At 36.1% G+C, this 22861-nt stretch overlaps 1 protein-coding gene across 3 annotated transcripts; it reads left to right on the top strand.

Annotated features, from left to right (window-relative positions):
- The first annotated feature begins 258 nt into the window (after positions 1-258).
- LOC126767801 (NADP-dependent malic enzyme) lies at positions 259-19431 on the top strand. 3 transcript variants are annotated; one of them, XM_050485440.1, is made up of 9 exons: positions 259-577; positions 15413-15596; positions 15820-16160; positions 16229-16784; positions 16870-17022; positions 17087-17239; positions 17297-17591; positions 17655-17819; positions 18788-19431. In XM_050485440.1, exons 1-9 carry the CDS (start codon positions 561-563, stop codon positions 18790-18792), a joined length of 1869 nt encoding a protein of 622 aa, XP_050341397.1. In that variant the 5' UTR covers positions 259-560; the 3' UTR covers positions 18793-19431. The 3 variants fall into 3 exon arrangements, with proteins under 3 accessions (XP_050341397.1, XP_050341398.1, XP_050341396.1); XM_050485441.1 differs by lacking the exon at positions 259-577 and adding an exon at positions 5907-5938; XM_050485439.1 differs by lacking the exon at positions 259-577 and adding an exon at positions 15216-15280.
- The last annotated feature ends 3430 nt before the right edge of the window (positions 19432-22861 follow it).

Genomic DNA, 22861 nt, shown 5'->3' with positions numbered 1-22861 from the left:
TATGCCGCAACATAAGACCCCACTGTATTGTCGAATTTCAAATATTCTATTTTCATGAAATGTAATTTTTATTACGTTGCAACACTATAAGTGGAAGCAAATTTCCAGGTGTCAAATTTTTAAATATAGCGCGCCAAATACGCGAATAAACAAACAGCCAAGCAACAGCTGATACGGTCGCTTTTCGTTCACCACACTTGAAGGTCGTGGTGAATATTATCCATTCGCGTTGAGCGTTTATTCCAATAAGAGAAAATTCTCTAGTCTTTTTTTGACTTTCGTGCGGTTTGGTTTATTGGTGGTTCCGTTCGCGGCTACCGAAAAATTTGAGTGGTGCTTGCCCAGTTCTTCGCTTGAAGAAAAGGCCAATCAAAACCAAATAAGGTAAAAAAACATCAAGGATTATCCCGTGTCGCAAAAGTATTACGAGGTTTATTGCCACTGCCTTTGAACGAAAATATTTTGCCACCGGAAATTGCAACGTTCGCATCCAGTTGAATTGCAGCAAATAGAGCTTAAGTACGAGAAGTGCACAACTAAATTATAAGACCGCTGACAAAATGCTTTCACGTCCAATGTAAGTTTTCCTTCAATGTCAGTGTAAATTACCGACAAGTTACATGCTAGTGTATATAAAAGTTCTTAATATTTGTATTTATAATTTGGATAAAATGAGCAAGTGAAGAAAATTCGCTATCGACTTATGCAATGATGGCCTAGCAGGTGGTACATGGCTGGCGTGTGCGCGCGAATGTGGTGTGAAGACAATTGGGTTGGCGTTGATGCTCCGGTGTGCATTTCAACAATTGCATATGTAGAGTAAAAAGTAGTGCAAGCTCACATGTGGATATGTATGCAGGCGTCATGGTCATTATCATTGACCCACTGTGTACACATTACCTGAGTGACTAGCTTATAGCGTGCTTAATACCAGTGGCTTCGCCAACCTTGCTCCAGTTTAAACTGCTTCCCTGATCACGCTCATTTACTTATTGCATATATAAATATATATGTACATATATACATACGTGCATCTATGTTTATGCAATTTGATAGTAAATACAAATTGCTGGGTGTTGCAGTTAACTCATGCGGTTGGCGTGTTGACGCCACATTGTCTAGTCGCTTCTCTTTCATATGTGTGCATATGTAAAACTATAAATATATACAAATATATCTCATAAGCTATATACAAACTATGTATATATATACTTGCCACACCCCCTTTTATCACCTGTTTGCCCACACTTCATATCTGTCGGCAATTCTGGTCACGCGATTTGCCTTCGCTGTATAAGTTCATTAGTGTTTTAGTTTTAGAGATAAAAATTCCCTAAAATAATTACATAATCGGCAAAAATATTTCGTTGCTTCGTTCTGAAAAGTATTATAATGAGCATATTTTTTCTTGGCATTGAAGAGGCAAAAGAATATGAGAAAAAGTCGACGTTCGGCGAACTCACTTCATTTGCAGACGCACATAATAGTCTACATATTTAAAGCGTGTGGATTTGGCCACATGAAAAATCAATAAATACACATTCGCACATAGTAAGTGTATGCCGTGATATGTACATATGTACCATATGTGTGTATATGAGTGATGAATTCATGAATATGTGTATTTACACAAGAGCGTATATTAGCATTTGAATTAATTTTTTTATCATTGTTATTTGTATTCGAGCGCTATATTATTTATCGGTGATATTCGGTTAAAATTTGTGAAAAAAGAATATATTATTTTTGAATTTCTTCTTGAAAATCACGACTTTTTTAATCGGTGCATATCAAACTTTAAATTTATAACAAATTGTCAATTATTATTTGCACCTAACCCAAGGTCATTTGCACATACTAGGTACATGCTATGCACCAATATGAGCTCATTATTTTTTATTAAAACCATATGGTAAAATTTGTAAATCATAATTTGCAGTTTCCGCTTGTTTCACCTATTCGATCCATCTAAGTTTGTTTTCTGAAAACTATGGGTAAACATATGTATGTAGATATTCTATATAAATCTAAACACAGCAGCTGATCAGCCTGTGACAGTGTTGAGCTTCATTCACAGGGCAAAAAATTCCATAAACAAATAAATTAATTTTATGTTTGCAGTTTTTATGCCGTCATTGGCTGAATTTTGTTTTGGCGAAAATTTTGAAAATATGCGAAAGTGTTTGATTGTGAAGAATATATGTACATATGTATGTATGTATGTACCATATGCAAGTATACATATAAACAATGTATAATAGAAAAGAATTTAGAACATCTTCGCTTTTTTAACTTAAAACCAATTATAATAAATTAATAATAATAATTATGTGTACATACTTATGTACGTACATAAGTATGTATTCAAACACATTAGTCTCACAGCAAAAATTTACACTAATTATGGAGATTTTAAAATACTAAAGAATCTCCGAGCAAACAACTTTGAAAACCCTTCTAATTAGATTGATTCTCTTTTTGTGGCATGATTGCTTACTCCCTGAGATTTTTTCACTTTTGTTTCGCGAGGTGAAAGAGAAAGTACTGTTGATCGCAAAAAACTAGAAGTGGGTGTTTCCTAGAAAGTAAATATTTATACAAAAACAAAACAAAATCACTTTTGGCAGCTAAATGCTATTCAAATGTTCACATGTAATTTTATTTGCATACACACTTACGCACATACATATGTACTTATGTGTATACAAGAATTTTTATGTATTTATGTGTTTGGTTGAAAGATACATACGTTAGTACGCATTACGATGGATTTATACTGCATTCTCCTAGATGCAAATCGTAAATCTTCGAAAAATAGCAAATTAAGCCAAATATACGGTATAGCCAAGAAATAAAAAATAATTGTGTGTGTATTATAGAAGATGGATACATATGATTTAGCCATTTAAAATAGGTACTCATTTATTTATTTTTGCCTAGAAATACATACATCGCTTGAATATTCATATTTTATATAATTTTTAGCAAGCATCAAGGGTTATTATAAGTCCCACATTTTACTCAAAATTGCAAAAACCTTTCTCTAGTAATAAGCGTTGTTCATAAACGATAACAGCTTCTGATCCACTTTGATCGGTCCTTCAGGCGCCTATTGGTTGAAGTGGAATTTTTTTAGCACACACTGTTATCCTTCACAAAGTGTAGAAATAATTAAAAAAATTAAAAAGAAAACCGTTATTTGCTCAAATGCGCATTTCAATACCAAATTATTTTTAGCTTTTAGATACATATGTATGTACATATGTTTGTTTTTATATGCACATACTCACACATAACGCTAAACATTATTTTGTAAATATGTATATATTAATTTATATTAATGTTTTGGAGATTTTATAGAAAATATTTGTAAAAAATGCCTAAAGTGCAATGTTCTTAAACAAAGGAAAAATATACACGGACAATAAAATAGAATCAAAGATTTTGTTTTGAACAAATGTACAATTTTTTGAAATTTTTTATTTATGTAGTAACTTTTTTGCATAATAACAAATGTAATAATATGTACTTTTAAAAAATAGGAAAGGATAGCATTGTCGAGTTTTACAGTGAACTATAATTTAAAAATTGTATATAGCGTGACTCGTGCTTATTGACAAAATAATTGAATCAATAGCGAAATGGTTTCATAAACTAAAAATATTGAAATTAAAATGCGTAATAAGTAGTATAATAACTTAATTAGATTTGTGGAATGAATAATTGTATCAATTATGCAGTTATTTGTGTAGAAAAATAGGTTTACTGGACATTGTTCAGAGCAAGAAAGATTGTGCGTTGAAAATTTGCAAGGAAACGGTCACACGCAAAGTGAAATTTCAAACATATTGAATGTGTCCCAAAAATTTTTGTTTAATGCCTTAAATAATGAGAAAAATGCCTTAAAAAACAGCAATTACTGCGGATGTCCTTCAAAATATTGCAAGATTGTCGATGCGCAATCCGTTTAAGACAGCTGCAGCCATTTAACAAGAATTATGTGCACAAGTTTCTGCAAGAACGGTAAGAAGGCGACCTGTGGAGAAAATCTCTTTGGCAAAGTGTCCTGAAAGGTGCCAATGCTGAGCAAACGGCATAGATGCAATCGTATTCAGTAACGCCACATCAATTCGGGGTGGAGCTGAAAATTAAGAAAAACAAGAAAAAACGTTAACTTCGGTTGCACCGAAGCTGATATACCCTTCACAGGTGCATTTCTTTTAGTAACTATGTGTTCAGTTTATATGGGAGCTATATGCTATTGTAATCCGATCTGAACAATTTCTTCGGAGACTACATTGTTGCTTTAGAAAATAATCTGTACCAAATTTCGTGAATATATCCTGTCAAATGTGAAAGCTTTCCATACAAGAACTTGATTCCGATCGTTCAGTTTGTATGGCAGCTATGATATAATGGTCCGATATCGGCAGATCCGACAAATGAGCAGATTCTTGAAGAGAAAATGTCTTGATGTGTCAAACTTAATATACCGTGTTCAGGGTATAAAAATGGTTCGACATCCTATGGTCTCATGAATGCAAAATTACTATGATAAAAAATGCTGGTTGGACGTGGGCCCAAAAAATAAAGAAATGTGCGTCTGCATGATGTGTGATCGTAGCATTTGTCTCCGAGTATTATTTTTAAACTATCGATATACGAAAAAATCACTTTTATAACTTCACATTAGGTGTGCAACTGAAATTTTTGCCTGTTGTTTTGCTTTTGCTTTGGAATTGGTGAAAAGTAGTATATATGTATGTATGTATGTAGCTATGATAATTCTTTGTGCATGTTGCCCAACTTGAAATTATTGAACGCCCATAAACTTAAGACAACAACTCGAAATTAATAAATTATTTATAAGCTAGAACTCGCTTTAAGCTCAAGTATGCTATTTCAATTAACTTAAATTTCTTACACATTGTTGTTGTACCTTTAGAATTTTTTTATCAAATATTTATGAAGGATGTTACAAGTCCTTGGAGGGATAAAAGGAGTTTGTTCCTTTTCCCGTTTCCGACTGCCGTGAAAACGGTCCTCATATCATCATAACTGCAAACCGCTGCGGGAGAGCTCGACACTCCCTTCAACATGTTGTGTCCGGTAAAAACTAAAAGACAGGGTGTTAAAGTTTTTCTTTATATACACACGAGGCTATCACTAACAAATATCTGCTTGAGTTTTCGAGAAATTTGTTTATCAGCGTAATGCATACTTATTTACATGTATTTACATGTTTGGGGATGTGTGTATGCATGTATGCACTCATTTGCGACACATTTGACTTAACAGCTGAGCTAAGAGCTCCTTTGAAGTGCCAACACATTAATGAGTGCAAATGAGTGGTTTATTGAATCAGCACACGCACATACACACACAAACATAAACGTTATCTATAGACAAGCAAATTAGTGATCGAACTGAAATGATAAAGAGTTCGGCGTAGTTTTGGGGGACACTTTGATAAAATACACGCATAATTACTAAATACTAAATACAAAACAACAAAAACAATTGCGAGCCGCTTACAACCAGACTGCGATATTTCACCTGCGGCGTGCGTGCAACTTCATTTTCCATACGCAAGCATCTTAAATGCAGATTAATCAAACAATTTCCTGATAAGATAAGTGGGGATGCTCCATTGAAATATAATGATTATTGATTCAATGATATCGGTAGTAATTTCGATCTACCAACTATTTCGGTGATGCCACTTGAAAGTACACACTTTCGAGTGTTTTCCATGGCGCGTGTATCTTCTGACGTCATTTTGTCAGGCAACTTGACACTGATTCAATGGATGCCTACTATTTATAAATAAAGTGTGCCAGTTAATTCCACTGTCATTATTGTATTACCGTGTGTCAAGCATCAATCACAGGTTTTATTTTACTAAAAGCTAACAACGCACAATGTCGCAGAGTGAAAAGTGAGTTGCTTAATATTTTCAAAATAAATAATTTATTACTAAAATTTATTACGGGAAACCGTATGTTGTAAAGAATGTTCGAAACAAGGAACAATTACTTATTTTTTATTTTATAAGTTAATTTACTTTAAAGCAATTTTTATAATTTTTTTTTTATATTTTAACTAGATTTGTTACTATACAATTGTTATGGACATCCGTGATGTCCTTTAGTTACTTCAGCGATTTTTGATCTACGACTAATGGCATTATCCAGCAGAAATAATTGAGTTTTGTGACAATTGAGTATCTTGAGCAATCGGTTTGGTTTGTTGTTTGTCCGAAATTTCTCTAATAATCATGTTAGGATGTGATGGCGCATTATTTTAATGAAAATATCATTCAATTTTTTCCTGAAATCCAGCCGTTCGCTGTCTAGCTCAAAGTAAAGATTAAAAAAAAAAAAATGAAGGATTATTATTTATTGACCGCCTGAATTGATGAATTAATAGTGAACTATACTACAGTTCAAGAGTTTAAATCTAAATTTATTCCTTTACTTTATTACAAACAGAAAATTGCGCTTGGGAATGCTAGAATTTCTCAAAAAGCGACTTCATTATGACAGAAGCCATAAAAATAGCCGCGTCAATAATAAAAAAGTTTAATGATTGCTTATGTGCTGATACTTACATATTCGTTTGTTTGTTAATTCATGCCTGGAAATATACTTCGATCATTGTTGATAGAATAAGCGGATGAAAAGCTATCATAAGCAGATTTGGATATTCAGTTTGTTGGTTTCTGTAATATTTCAGAGAAGCTTACATTCTCATATTCGCATTATGTAAACAATGTTGTCGGCAACTTTTTGCGTTTGAAATCATATTTTTTAAATACCAACATTCCGAGCAAATAAATAGTAGTGGCATAATTTTTCGGGTTTCTACAATTTTTTTTATTTTTATTTTTTTTAAACAACAACATCAACTTTCCGAAATATTAATATGAAAATATAGCTTCGTGGTTTAGAACCTGAACAAGTGGTGTGAGTGGTTAATTGCCTTGGAATCGGAAACTTAGATAAAAAGTGTAATAAAGTGCATATAAAGAGTCTTTTAGTAGAAAACAAAATAGTTGACGTAAGCTACTTTAACAAATTGCTACAAATAACAATAATTTTCAATTATTTTTCAAACGTGTGCAAGTTTTAATGCATGAAAATGAAGTGTCGTAAATTTGTGTTATAACTTAAAATATTATTGCTCATGCATAAATGCGAAAAGTGTGAAATAAAAGTGTCTATATCTCTCTCATAATATACTATGCACATATGTATGTGCTTGCCAATATCAATAAATATTCGTTGAATGACGAAATAACACACCAACTAATTAAATGAGTAGTTTGCCACAACAATATTAAAAACTAATTCACTTAAGCGTCAATATTGGCTGTGACATTAACTTAATAAAGTGTCAAGTCAACAACACAGGCCACAAGTGAGCACACAGACAGACACACGCACACACACAACTATACCATATCATTTGATAAAAAAACGGAAAGCAAAATTAAAATAAAAACAAAGCGTTGGCTCAATTAAGTGATGATAGTTCTGTTGAGGGGCAATTGCCGGCAGTAACTGAATCTAACGGTACTTTGTGCTGCCGCTGCGAGAAATAAAGGCTTTAATAAAACGAATTTAATGATGCCATAGAATAATCAAGCGGCAACTGATTTAGTGGACTTAATATGTACTTAGTAAAGTGTGTTGGAAGAACCGCTTTGCGCTCTCCAGTTGAGCAGGTGCTTAATGAACGCTCTATCCGATCACTCTCGAAGGGGATCAATTAAAGTTTTTTGCCATTGGCGCACACTTGTGGCTAATTGTAAGTGAGTAAAGCAATTTCCCGCTAATTTCGTCAGTAATTGTCGTGACTCATTGAAAAGTATACAGTTAAAAATTGTATGGCGGTTTGGCAAAGTAGAAACTTTCGGCAAGCGCACGATAATCACTCGCTTGTTTCGCATGGTTTCACAAATCAAACATTTTACTTGAGTTATGTAACAGCGAATGACTTCACTTTTTGCGTTGTTGCTATGGAATACCGAATTCGGTTTAAAGCTGCAATTTTTGAGGAAGTACGAAACTGTTCGAAAGGGTTGAGCATCGTAAAGTTAATAATAATACGCTTTTTTGCAAAGCGGTACCCCTCTGTTAATGGAAAGTTCAAGGTCTGGACGAGGCAAAATGTAGACAGAGTCTTTGACGAATGTCAAATGCTAAAGGTCAATTGTCAATGTCAAAACTCTGGGAGTATTTGGCAGTTTAAACCTTTTGATGTTCAGAGAGTTATAAAATCAGCTAAAAATATAGCCCCACGACCGTAAAGTCTTAAATTGCATATTTTGATTTGCAATGCAGTTATTTCGAACTCACATTTGTACACCCAGCTTTTTCTTTATTGTCGTAGACACCGCTTACACGACTATAACCGAGTTTACAACAGCCCGCCAGTCGTTTCTTCATTTCGAAATGTGGCGGCAATTGGAGATTCCAAGTGCTGCCAGGTCCTTCTTCACCTGGTCTTTCCAACGGAGGGAGATCTTCCTCTGCTTTCTCCGGCGGGTACTGCGTCGAATACTTTCAGAGCTGGAGTGTTTTCATCCATTCGGACTACGTTACCTAGTCAGCGTAGCCGCTGTCTCTTAATTCGCTGAACTATGTCAATGTCGTCGTATATCTCATACAGCTAATCGTTCCGTCGAACAAGGCATTCGCCGTTGTCAATGCGCAAAGAACCATAAATCTTCCTTTCTATCGAAAACACATAATGCCAATTTATCAGATGTTGTCATCGTCCATGCCTCTGCACCATATAGCAGGACGGAAATTATGAGTGACTTGTAGAGTTTGGTTTTTGTTCGTCGAAAGAGGACTTTACTTCTCAATTGTCTACTTAGTCCGAAGTGGTACCTGTTGGAAAGAGATATTCTGCATTGGATTTCGAGGCTGACGTTGTTGTTGGTGTTAATGCTGATTCCAAGATATACGAAATTATTTACGCCTTCATAGTTATGACTGTCAATAGCGGCGTAGGAGCCAAATGCGACGACTGTTTGTTTGACAGGAGATATTTCGTCTTGCCCTCCTTCACTACCAGACCCATTTGCTTCGCTTGTTGTTGTTGTTGTTGTAACGGAAATTCAATCCCCGTTGGGATGGTAAATGTCATTTGTGTTGTCGTCGATGTCATCTAACGGTAGACACCGGAAACGTGCTGTTTCGACGGGGTCGGACCAAAGGGAGGAGGGTGTTAGATGAGTAGGGTTCGTAGGGCATGCAAAGAGGTGGTCAGTGTCATGCGGAGACTCGTTGCATGCAGGACATACATTCGGTATGTCAGGGTCTATTCTGGATAAGTAGGAGTTTAACCTGTTACAGTATCCAGAACGAAGTTGCGCACGCTTCTTTATCCATTGTGGAGAAAGCAGAACTAACAGCGGTTTTTAAGGCCAATTATATCAATATCATCAGCACACGTCAGCAGCTGTACACTTTTATAGAAGATGGTATCTTCTCTGTTTAGTTCTGCAGTTCGAATTATTTTGTCCAGAAGTGGGTTGAAGAAGTCACACGAAAGGGAGTCGCCTTGTCTGCGTGTCGATTCTCTTTTCACGGGTCTTTTCCAAGATTTGGAGCATGGTGAATGTCTGGTCGGTTGTTGATTTTCCAGGTCTAAAGCCACGCTGATAAGATCCAATCAGTTTGTTGACAGTGGGCTTTAATCTTTCACACAATAAGCTCGATAGAACGTTATATGCGATGTTGAGAAGGCTTATCCCACGGTGGTTGCCGCAGATTGTGGGGTCTCCCTTTTTGTGGATTGGGCAGGGCACACTTAAATTCCAATCGTCATGCATGCTGTCGTCCTACCATATTCTACAAAGAAGCTGATGCATGCTCCTTATCAGTTCTTCGCCGCCGTGTTTGAATAGCTCGACCGGCAATCCATCGGCACCCGCCGCTTTGTTGTTCTTCAGACGTATATATTGCTATTCGAACTTCTGCGTGGTCGGGGAATGGAACGTCTGCTCCATCGTCATCGAATGTGGAACCGGCTTCGCCTTCCCTTGGCGTTATGCTTTCACTGCCATTCAGCAGACTGGAGAAGTGTTCCCTCCATAATTTTAGTATGCTCATGAGTTACATCATAGTACAGACAATTTTCACCAGACTGAAGTAGTATGCCCTAGTATACATATGTATGTATGTACATATATACATACATATGTATGTATGCATTTACGCTTAAAAGTATAACAGTTATGTATGTATGTATGTATGTAATTAGCATTAATGCTTCAAATATTATTTCTGTTGAGCATTCAATTTTATTTGTCAACTACAAAAGCAAACATACACACATACATACGTGTGAAGATACAATCACAAGCGTATCTTATGTTGTTATTTTGTTTTTAAATTAAATTCAGAGGAATAATTTATTTGAAGTACTCATAGATACAAATGAACACTTGTACATACATATGTACATACACACAAACATTGGCACTGTTATCAAATATCATTATATCACGAACACCTAAGTACATACATACATATGTATGTACAGAATTTACGCACGGCGAAGGCGTCACTTTGAGTTCTTGTTATTACTAGTTTCGGGTTTGCGTGTGTTTGTGTGCGTGATCGCTGTGTGGGCTGATGACTTCACTGACGCCACGATATCGTCACATTTTCGTGGTAGCGAGCGCATGACTGCGGTTAAAAATCGCCGTAGACTGCTTATTAGCATTATACATACATACATATGTATTGGTATGTATGAATGTACATGCATATGTATGTACATATGTATTTGCCATTAGCAACAGCGGCTTGGCAAATAAGCAATCAGGCCATAATAACAGCTGTTTGCCGGCCGTTTCGTCAGCATTCTTTGTTTTCTTTTTAATTTTTACGCTTTTTAATTTACTTGCTGGCAAGCTCTCCAGTTATCTCACCACACTGTGCCTCCAGTCAGCATTGAGTTCATAAAAAGCGAACACGCAGTGACCAATGTGGCATGACTGTCTTCCGAGAACTGCGTTTTAATTTGAAAAAAACAAACGGTTATGTTTGTATGACAGCATTTGAGTGTTATGCTTTACTTGGCGGCGGCAAATATGTTGCTTGGTATCTATGCGATTTGCAAACAAGTTTGTTTGGGATTTCCCACAGACATATCGATTGAACCGTTAATTGCTTTTGATTTTGCGTCACAGCTCTTTATTTTCTATTTTTTGCCACGAGTTTGCTGTTAATAATGAATTCAATGGCAGATATCTCACAGCTATACATATGTACACACATACACACATAAGCAAATATAATATTTATGATAATTAGTGCTAACTGGTGACTCAGATAAAGGTGTACTAAAGCGGCTGGCAACGTTTCAAAATATTTGGATTGTCTTCAAAATGCTAAAATGCTTTACGTTTTCAAGAATATTTCTGAATTTCTGAATATTTTTATTCAATAAATAGTAAAATGCAAAATTCACCGACGCTGTTGCCACAAGCGCTTATATACATATGTATATGTATGTACTTATATGTACATAACTGTAGTGCCACGTGATTGATATGCATAGGCTCTTACGCTGAATGGATTATTATCACAAAACCACCCCTCGTATGCATGGCTCATTAACTGATATTTATGAAGTAAAGAGATTTGATCAACGAACTTTTGTAATTAGTTGCGTGAACACGCTTAAGTGTGCCCGGAAATTATGATTAACAGTTTTATAACGCAAGCCCGGAAATCTTAGTTGTATTTCGTTCGTATTTATCACTATTTAAAGAAGTTAGCTTAGAATTCCACAGTAACCCAGTTAATTTGGATTTGTTTTGACATATGAGTTGGCAAGTGGCAAGTTCATGGTTATCATTGAGAAATTTAAACTAAATTTTCAGCGATTTTTATTTACTAGAATGTTAGAGAATTTCATTATTAGTCGTTAAGTGTGCCTCGAGACTCGATTTCAGAATTTGATGTTCACAAAATATAATACATATGTATGTATGTATGTATGTACATAAATATCTCCTGTTGGCAACCCTGTTGGATTTCCAGGCTGACATTGTTGATGGTGTTAATGCTGGTTCTAAATAACAAATTTTATGAACACAACAGTAATGTGCATTCGCGATATTTACATATGAAATCAATCGCGAGTGCGACTGTTTGTTTGATGACAGGAGATATTTCGTCTTGCCCTCGTTCACTGCCAGACCCATTTTCTGTGCTTCCTCGTATAACCCGGCGTCGAAGATGGTTTTAGCGAATTTTAGATACTAACTTTCATAGTAATATTTCATATTCAAATATAATACATACATAATAAATGGATAAGATGCAATGCAAACTTCTTGAACACAACGGTTGCATCACTATTTGCATATTAAATCAATTCCTATAACCCGACTTCAATACGTTCCAATAACCGGACACGGCCACTAATTTGGTAATATTTCATTCAAATTATCTCTGATAAAATGTAAACTATTTAGTTAATTCTCATTCATTCACTTCTGGCTGACATTGGCTCGCATTTATTATTTCAATAGAAATATAGTTCTGTATTGCAGCTTCTGACTCTAAGAATACATTTTAAGACTCGTTTTTGCAACGCACCCATATATGGACAGCTCTCTTAGCCGGTTATGAGGAGTTGCAGCGTACTTTTTTATTCGAAAAAAAATTTTTCTTTATTAAATATACATACATACATACATATTTCGCACCAGTCAGTAAGAATCCACTATCTTCCATATTGAAGTTAAATTAAATATATGATTAATGAAATATGTACAAATTGATTAAATTTCAATTTGTTGTTATCTTGTCAATGTCAAACCCTTTTAAGATGCGACTGTGATAACGTTCAAAACAGAGTACGGACGATAACACATCGTTAGAGAGCCCACAACCAAAACATTAAAAGTGTGGCCGTGAAAGCCCACACCTCAAGTGTTAGGTTAGTAATTATATTTTTAATCTATGAAATGTCAAAAACACACTTTAAAGATAACATAAAAATGTTGATTACTTGAAAATACTTTAATTATTCTTAATACTCAAATGGAAAAAGAGTTATAGCTTTGTTTTTGCTTCTAATGTATGCTTATATTGAGATAACTCTTAGCAATATCAATTCTAGTGCAAAGAGTACATATGCACTCGTGGCATTGTTTTCGGCGCTTTTTCGCTGACATTCTCCTTAATGAGCTAAGTCGTATTCATAAGGACTAAAAATAAAATTTTTATTAAGTAAATTTTGCACAGTTTAAATTTCCATGTCAAATCCTTCAAATTTTACCTAGAATATTTATTGTAAGTATACACTGTTATCTCACGAACGCCTGTGTAAAGTGAATTATACATTTTTCGCATTGGATATGGTCATGGTCGAAATTGTTTGCAAATATCGCAACAGATATACTCATCCACATATACTGTGAGTCTATTGAATATGATATCAGCAATAATATTGGCTTTGTACATACATACATATGTACATACTTTAGGGTGAGTCTAATAAAAAAAAATTAAAATCGAATTTATGGGAAGCGCAGGCTTCCTAAAGGATAACTACATCTCTTGAACCTAGGAATTGAACTCCATCTGGTATCGCAAAGGACCAAAACTGGTCTATGCGTGGCTTGTTGCCTACCTGTTTAACCCAACCTAACCTATGAGAAATTTTAGTTCCTTAGCGAAATTCCTTTATTTAAAAGCTTAGCTCAAAATATCAATTTTAGTGCATTTTGATACAAAATTTTCATATTTAATATAAAACAAGAAATATCGTTAACTTCCAACGCGTCGATGCACGGATAACTTTTAATTATAAAAAAGTTTGTTTGATCGGTCAGTTTGTGGTAGTAGTAGTAGTAGTCCGATCTGAACAATTCGTTTGGAGATTGTTCCTATCGTTGACTCTCGTCAAATAAAAAAGTTTTCCAGGCAAGCATTTCATTCCGATCGTTTTGTTTGTAAGGCCGCTTTTTGCTATAATAGTCCGATATCAGTCCAGCGAAAACGCTCCAGCTCTTAGAGTATTCGCAGTACGCGCCGGGGGAAGCAGAGGAAGAGGAAGACCTTCACTCCGTTGGAAATCGCTGTTGTTATTTCGGCTTTAGCCGCGTAAGCGGTGTTTACGTCAATAAAAAAGAAGAAGAGGAAGTCCGATATCAGTTCCGACAAATAAGCAGCTGATTTGGTAGATTTAGAAGCGATATCTCGAAAACTGAATATATCTCTCGTATATAACGAATTACGAACAAGCGGACATGGCTAAATCGACTCAGATCGTCTCGCAGATCATTTATATATGCAATATCTTATAATACATTCGCTGCTTTCGCGTATAAAAAACCTCAATTCAAATACAGGGTCACCCTAACATACATATGTGCATACCAGCACATACATACAATATGTATGTCTAATAATATTTATTGCTATTTATTTTAGCCAATTTGGTATACATATATACATACATATGTATAGTATATTTGTGCTATATACTATATTCATAACCAAAATAGATCACTTTAGGGCATATAAGAAGTAGGCGCTGAGCAATCACTAAGCTACTTACTATACACTACCAGAGAGATAAACCTGTGTAAATTTGTATGTTTGTTTGTTTTGACACTTCTTTAAAAAAAATTACGTAGCTATCAGCTGATTCCGTCATGATTTATTCGCAGTGTTAGATAAACGAATTTTCGAGCTTTGATAAGATAGTCGCCTTGTGATTTTGATGGACTGTCACAGACATATAACCGTCATACATATATATGTGTATACATATGCATTATATAACTGTAATATGTGTAATATACATAAACATACATACATGCATATGCATACATACATACTATGTACATTTAAATGTACAAAACGGAAGTTTGTGATCATACAATTAACGAGTCCCGAATAACCCAAAACACAATAATAAATTTTTGGCACCTTCTTTTCAATATCTTTGCGCCGTAATCGGCTTTTATCGGCGCTCCTATATAGCAACCCTTTAATTACGAGTTTTTATGCATGTGAATCGCATTGCCATAATTAGCATTGTAATCGTAAAACATTTAATCCATCAAGATAATGCAATCTGTTTCTAACGACAGGGCTTTACTAGTTTGCAAAAAAATATAAAAATTCGCTTATAAAAATAAGTAGCCGGTTACATTTCTATGTCAAATCACTTCCTTTCATCCATTCAGCATGAAGTTGCCCGAGGGTTTGCTGGCGAAAATTGTGAAAGAACCTGCAAGGTGCCATCTACGCATACAACTGCGACTAAATATTTACTTTTTTTTATTTATTTGAGAAACGATTAGCTTGGCTTGTTTGAATTTGAATGTTTAATTTTACATTTTTTTTCGGTTCTTTGTGTATTTTTGCAGTTTGCATGGAAATCTTTCGAAATTATGTGCGGCATCGCGTCCCGCTGCTGCTGCTGCTGCTGCGCCCGTGGCACGTCAAATAGCTACGTCCGATAGCAGACCGTTTCACGATGTTGTCGGCGATGTGGTGTGTCCCTCCGGCGTGCGTGGTATTGATCATCTGAGAGATCCTCGTTTAAATAAGGTTAGTACTGAACACACACTTGCAACATTGACCTTCGATGATGGGTACGTTTACCGGTTACATTTTGTCGGTGACACCGTTTTGTCGAATTCGCAGAGTTTATAATCCAATTTAGGACATGCTGAATAGGTTATGAATGAAGCATTTCATACAAATGGCCTTTGCATCCAAGTTCTTGGCATATTTAAATAAAAAATGCTCTTATTTTATCGAAATTTTTTAGGGTCTCGCTTTCACACTGGAAGAGCGCCAAACTTTGGGTATACATGGACTGCAACCTGCACGCTTCAAGACGCAAGAAGAACAACTGGAACTGTGCAAAATTGCCGTGAGCCGTTATACGGAACCGCTAAACAAATATCTATATTTAGTCGATCTGCAAGATCGTAATGAGCGCTTGTTCTACCGTTTCTTAGCGGAGAATATCGAGCATCTCATGCCTATTGTATACACACCCACTGTGGGTTTGGCCTGTCAACGTTTCGGTTTGATCTACCGTAGGCCACGTGGTCTCTTCATCAGCTACAACGATCGTGGCTATGTTTTCGATGTCATCAAAAACTGGTAAGTTAAAGTAACTAGCATAAGTTACAACCAGACAGCTAAATATTTATATATTTTTCTGCTTTCAGGCCTGAGTCTGATGTGCGCGCCATTTGTGTAACTGACGGCGAACGTATTTTGGGTTTGGGCGACTTGGGTGCCAACGGCATGGGAATTTGTGTCGGCAAGCTGGCTCTTTACACCGCTTTGGCTGGCATCAAACCTCATCGCTGTCTGCCAATCCTACTCGATGTGGGCACAAACAACATTGACCTGCTGGAGGATCCATTGTATGTGGGCCTGAGGCAGAAGCGTGTTGTCGGCAAGGAGTACGACGACTTTTTGGATGAATTCATGGAGGCTATTGTCAAACGCTACGGCCAGAATACCTTGATCCAATTTGAAGATTTCGGCAATCACAATGCATTTAGATTCCTCGACAGATACCGTAACAGTTATTGCACCTTCAACGATGACATCCAGGGTACCGCTGCTGTTGCCATGGGTGGCATTTATGCTTCCACACGTGTGACAGGCAAGAGCATTACGGATTATACGTTCCTATTTGCTGGCGCTGGTGAGGCTGCTGTCGGTATTGCGGATCTCGTTGTGAAAGCCATGGTTGCAGAGGGTGTGCCCAAAGACGTAATTAAAGCATGCAACTTTTTTGCACTTCTTAAAAGTTAATTTATGTGTCTCTCGTTCAATATCAAAATCTTCAAAACTATAGGAAGCCAGACAAAAGATCTGGATGATCGATATTGACGGTCTCTTGACTACAACACGCAAGGAAGGCTCCTTGTCTGAGCATCAGAAAAACTATGCCAAGGACGTTGAGCCCATGAAAAACCTGCAAGAGATTGTGGAGAAAGTGAAACCAAACGTGAGTTAAAATGCAGACTTTTTAACGGTACTTTTAATTAATTTGTTTTATTTTTAACTTTCAGGTGCTTATTGGCGCTTCTGCTGCTGCTGGCATCTTCACACCCGAAATTTTGAGAATCATGGCCACCAACAACGAACGCCCCGTCGTCTTTGCCCTCTCCAACCCAACCCACAAAGCCGAATGTACTGCGGATCAGGCATACAAAAATACCGATGTAAGTACTGCATCAACATGAAGTATTTATTTTTCTAACTGTTCTTTTTCCTCACAGGGTCGCGTCGTATTCTCATCTGGTTCACCATTCCCTCCAGTGGAGATGAATGGCAAAACTTTCTACCCCGGTCAGGGTAACAATGCTTACATTTTCCCAGGTATTGCATTGGGTGTGATCACCACCGGCACACACCACATCTCCGATGATATGTTCCTTATTGCCGCACGTGAATTGGCTAACTTTGTTGACCAAAGTGATTTGGACCGCGGCTCACTCTACCCACCATTGAATGCTGTGCGCGAGGTGTCGATGCGCATTGCTGAAGGCGTTACTAAGTGTGCTTATGACAAGGGTATGCAAAAAATAAAACTCAATTTCCTTCGCTCTGGTTAATAACTTAACGATTTTTAAATAGGTTTGGCCTCCACTTACCCCGAGCCATCGGACAAACGCAAGTGGTTGCAGGATCAGCTCTACAACTTCAACTATGAGTCGTCAATGCCCGTGACGTGGCCGTGGCCAAGAATGCCATATGTGAAGACTCGCCCATTGGAACCCACCATTCTCTTCAGTGATTCAAGTGATTAATTTTTTTTTTTAAATACTCGAAATACTACATTATTATTTGCAAATAACCCGTTAATATTTTGAAATATTTATTAATTTGTTCAAAGCCCCACAATTATTGATTATAATTAGCAACTATTATTTTTATGTACATATACTCATACTTATTGTCCCCTCTCATTTATATAAAAGCCTTTGTTGTTATTTCATTTTTATAAAGTTCATAATTTTATTTTCGTAAACTAACTAACTTATATAGAAATATTAGAAAAAGGTATAATTCTTTTTAGTGTCTTTTTCGATCCTTAGTTTTTGACTAATCCACGCCCTATGATCGCATGCTAGTAATTATAACTAGTTTTATTAAAATTTTTGTCAAAAATAATATATATTTTTATAATATTAGGGTGTTCTTTTTGCTCACATTTTTTTTTTATAAATTTTTCTACCAATGGTTTTACAATTTGCTTACAAACTTTCTGTTTAAAATTGCTTACACATTTTTTTTTTTTTCAAAATTCAACATTATAACATTAGGGTGTTTCCTTTGCCTGCAATTTTTTAAAATTTCAAAAGTCGCGCCTTAGTTATTTTTTATTTCTATGAAAAAAATTTATATCAAAAATTTTCAAAAATACTATTTTGAATGCACATTTTATATATGTAAAATAAAAAAAAATGTTTTTAAAAAATTTTTTTAAATCTTAGACAAAATTTCTTGATTTAAATTTCTCATTAAATTCGCCTATAATTAATTTACCACTAACGCTAAAACTAAAATTTACCCTTACACCCTTACATTTCTTACTAATTATGTTTCTTGCCCAGTTGCAATAACCTAATCTCTTCTCCTCGCATATTTAAATATCGTTATATTATTTTGTATGTGTTTGTTTTGAGAGAGATTTTACTCTTCATTATCGCCACTTATTGTTTTTTGATTCACAGACTGAATTTTGTTTTTCTTTCTCATTCATCCAGAGTAAGCAGCAGATTCCTGAATACAAAACGCTATTCATCCAATCCCGTTGACCATCGCAAAAATGAATTGAAAATCGTTTAAACCACATGGCTGCCGCAATTCACCCATACAAACTTCACATTAGGATGCTGTCCACCAATGCAAACATGTTTGTGTATATTTGTGCATCCACACACACATACAAATGCCCTTACCTATCCCGTTAACATCATAGAGGCTAAATGCAAACTGATAAACCTCAAAAACGAAAGAAGTAAATGAAAATGAGAAAGTCGCCGGCTAACACCGTTCGCAAACTTGTATAATTACATACGTACATACATACGTACATATTATATATAATATGCTACATGCATAGTTACCTAATGTGTACATATATATGTACCTACATACTAGTATGATTACAATTGTATTGCATTGTATTGTTAAATCATTGTTTAGTCTAATTTATAATTACACAGCTTTACTACTTTGTAATGCCGACTTAATTTAATTTAATTTAATTTAATAATGAAAAATAAAAATAACAACAATAAAATCTTTGTCATGTGAATATCAGTGATGAGACCACAAATTTAGTTGACGGTACAAAATGAAATTCAAGTGACCAAAAATAAAGAAATATTGTTTTATTTGAAAATTATTAGCTTGACTTGGTTAAAAAAATGTGAATTGTATTATTTGTAAAAAATATGATAGGTTTATGATATGTTTCAGAGTTTATAATCGTGAGGAGTACGCATTATTGAGGCTCTGTAGAGATTTCCGTACTCGAACCAATTCTGAATTGTAAAATTAGTTTAGGTTAGGTGTCGTTGTTGCTGTTTTAACGGTTATTCAATCCCCGTTAGGATGGTAAGAATTATCTAAGCTGTTGTCGACGTAATCTAACGGGAGGCCCAAGAAACGTGCTGTTTCGACGGGGTCGGACCAAAGGGAAAAGGGTGTCAGATGAATGGGGTTGGCGGAGCAAGCAAAGAGGCGGCTAGTGTCATGCGGAAATTCATTGTCTAGTCTGAAAAAGTAGAAGTTTAACCTGCTACAATATCCAGAACGAAGCTGCGCAACAGTCACTCTTGGCAACTTGAGCTCTTCGTCTGCAATGGGTGGTGATTTGACTCCGTTGTCGGAGTTGCCGAGAGTGACTGTAGCGCAGCTTCGTTCTAGATATTGTAGCAGGTTAAACTCCTACTTGTCCAGAATTGTCCCTTCACTGGAAGGGAGTCGGTGAAGGTGTTGATAGCTCCGCTGTGAACGGCGGTCAGTACTTGTCGGAAGTCAGTTGCGTCCAAAGTCCGGTCGGCGTATTGTTCGATGTCATCGACTTTGTTGAGAAAAGACCACTTGATGTTCCTAGGAGGCGGTTCCGCTTCAAGCCGGTGGCTACTGGGGTGATTTCTGCGAAAACATCCCAGCAGGAACTGCTTGGAGAGGAATTCATTATGCTCCTTAGGTTAGGTTATACTGGCCGGCTGTCACACCGTACATAGACCTATTGGTCCTTAGTAATTCCAGATGGAGATTCAGTTTAATGTGAGCTGGAGTATTCGTCATATCAGACATCAACGTTTTTTGTGAACTTTAAGAGCGACTTGATGTCTAATTTTTTGAGGTATCAAAACTCTTGAACTGTGAAGATCTTAGATATTTATGACGAGTTTTAAAAAATACTGGACAGAAGCTTAACTGGTATTCCAGCATCTCTCTCAAGCCGACTTCTTAACACTTTCTGCATGGATAGTGATTATTCATGCACGTCCGGTTCGCTTGTGATGCCAGTAAGTTGCAACCTTTCATTAAAACCGGCCAAAAACCGTCGTTCGAGAACATGTGAGCAAAAGGAATGCGTATTTTCCTTCGTGGCTCTGGCACATAATCTTGGCGCTCCCGCAAGTTCTGAACCGCCTGTCAACCTTTTCGGGAATTTCATAGTATATCGTTTTAATGACTTCCGTGTTTCCTGTACGGGTTTGGCAACCAGACAGATGCCAGCTTTGGCAATCTAATCAGCTATTCGTTTTCCGGAATTTCTTTGTGACCTGGAACCCAGTATATATGCAGCCGCTTTCCGGTAGCCACCATATCTACTGTCTCCCTGCTGCTAAGAACACTTTCAACACACCCACATGACATCTTAAACAACGGGAGTGTAATCCTACTTTGACGTAGAAATACAAAATGCGTCAAAGTTTTCCATGTTGCAACTTGCTAGCCAACATTTCCAAAGAAAACTTACAGTGGATTAAAATATGCGCTTTTCGCTTGGGTATTCACCGATTCATTTCGTTTGTTGTTATTCAAGTTACAACAATAACAAACGCAATATTATGAAATACATTGGTTTCGCACAAGTTAACAGCATAAATTAACGGCATGTTGCCGGAGCAACTGTGGGAATAACGCAACGTATGCCACCCACCCAGCAAGCCGACTCTCGCTTAAATCACCGGTTAATTAGCCAAGAGCGCCAGCGGTGATTTCTGTTAAAGTTCCTATGAGTTTCTTAAGGCCGAATTGATGTTGTCGTTAGATCGTTAGATGAAGATCTGAATGAGTAGACGAGCACAGATTTTCATAGAACTTTCTCACGGAATTGCGAATTGTTTCGTAATTTCAAATTTTGCGTTAAAACTACATGACTAGAGAGCGTTGGTACTTTTTAGTGGATGCGTCAGAAATTAAGTGCCATGCAATCTAGTTAAATTACGGTAAATTGTGATTTCTATTTTACGACGCTTCTTTCGGTAATATCCAAAATCCCCAGCAAACCAGATTGAAATTGCGGTTTTAATTGATGTGAAATCATGCGATATTAATCAAATCAAAACATCAAATTAACGGTTATTTTTACTTATTTATTGCGCTCTAAATAAGTCGAGACAAACTTCGAGTCAGTTTTTGGCAAGCCTTCATCCACAAATCCTAGGAGTGCATTCACTTATTCCATAAATGCATTTTGCACATGTGGGCGTGTGTGTTTGTGTATGACACATGTAAATCCCCTGAAAACTTTTCTTTATTAACATAACAATGCAAATTTTACGACTTCTTTTCTTCTTCTTCTTTATTCTTGCAAGAGAAGATGTACAGGTAGAGATTTACTCTCTACTCATATGTACATACATATGTAACTATATGCGATGACAACAATTGCAAATGAGTAAATGGAGAGCACGGTTTTAAGTTAAAGTATATTCTCTCAGTATTGGAAATCTTCAAGCCAAACAAAAATTTTGAGCTAACGCTCTAAGTCAAAAGCGCCCGTGAGAACTTTTTACATAAAAGGCAAAATCAACCAATCCAAGCCAAAGTAAATCAATCTTAGTTCGTTCATCAAAATTTATTTATATACAAAAAGAAAAATATATAAGGACGTTAATAACCGGTTGTTATTTTTATTTTTGGTATTTTCACTTACAAAACAAACACTTGAGTATAGATTTTGTACCACTTGCTAGGACTCTGGGTCAGAGTGCGGGAAAACCAAGTCGGCAGAGATGATTACATGCACTAAAAAATGAAGACTCAAGTATAATAAACATAAACATGCAGACGCAGGTTGAAGGCGCTTTGATCCATGTTTCCAAATAGGGGTCGATAGCACCCAGCAGTATATTAGACTTTATCAATATGCTTAGGGCTAGATGAGTCTTTGTGATTTAGGAGAGGGCACAATAGATTTAAGGTCGCCGTGCATTCTTCGTTTATCAATCTAATGACAAACATAGAGAACATAACAGTTATTCCCGTTCCGGTCCCCGAAATATACCGAAGACTTTATTTGCAAATACAATGAAAACTTTACAACTTTTTTGGCTATGATGTGATGTGTCGCTCCTTGTCCCTAGCATTCATGTTATTACTTTAAACGTCCAGACATTTTAACCGAGATATGCCGTGGTTAACTAGAAGGAATAAGAGGGTATTATCCATAACCGTCGAGAATTAAAGGCTTATATTTTTTATAACCGTTAGTATATGTTTTGTTAGTATATGTTTATATATATGGTATACCATAGATATCTACCATATTGACTGAGTGTGAGCCTTGAATGTGGGAGCTTCATTCAGTG

This window comes from Bactrocera neohumeralis, chromosome 2 (genome assembly GCF_024586455.1).
Source record: "Bactrocera neohumeralis isolate Rockhampton chromosome 2, APGP_CSIRO_Bneo_wtdbg2-racon-allhic-juicebox.fasta_v2, whole genome shotgun sequence".
NCBI classification, from domain to species: domain Eukaryota; kingdom Metazoa; phylum Arthropoda; class Insecta; order Diptera; family Tephritidae; genus Bactrocera; species Bactrocera neohumeralis.
This window is presented reverse-complemented; position numbering and strand designations above follow the sequence as displayed.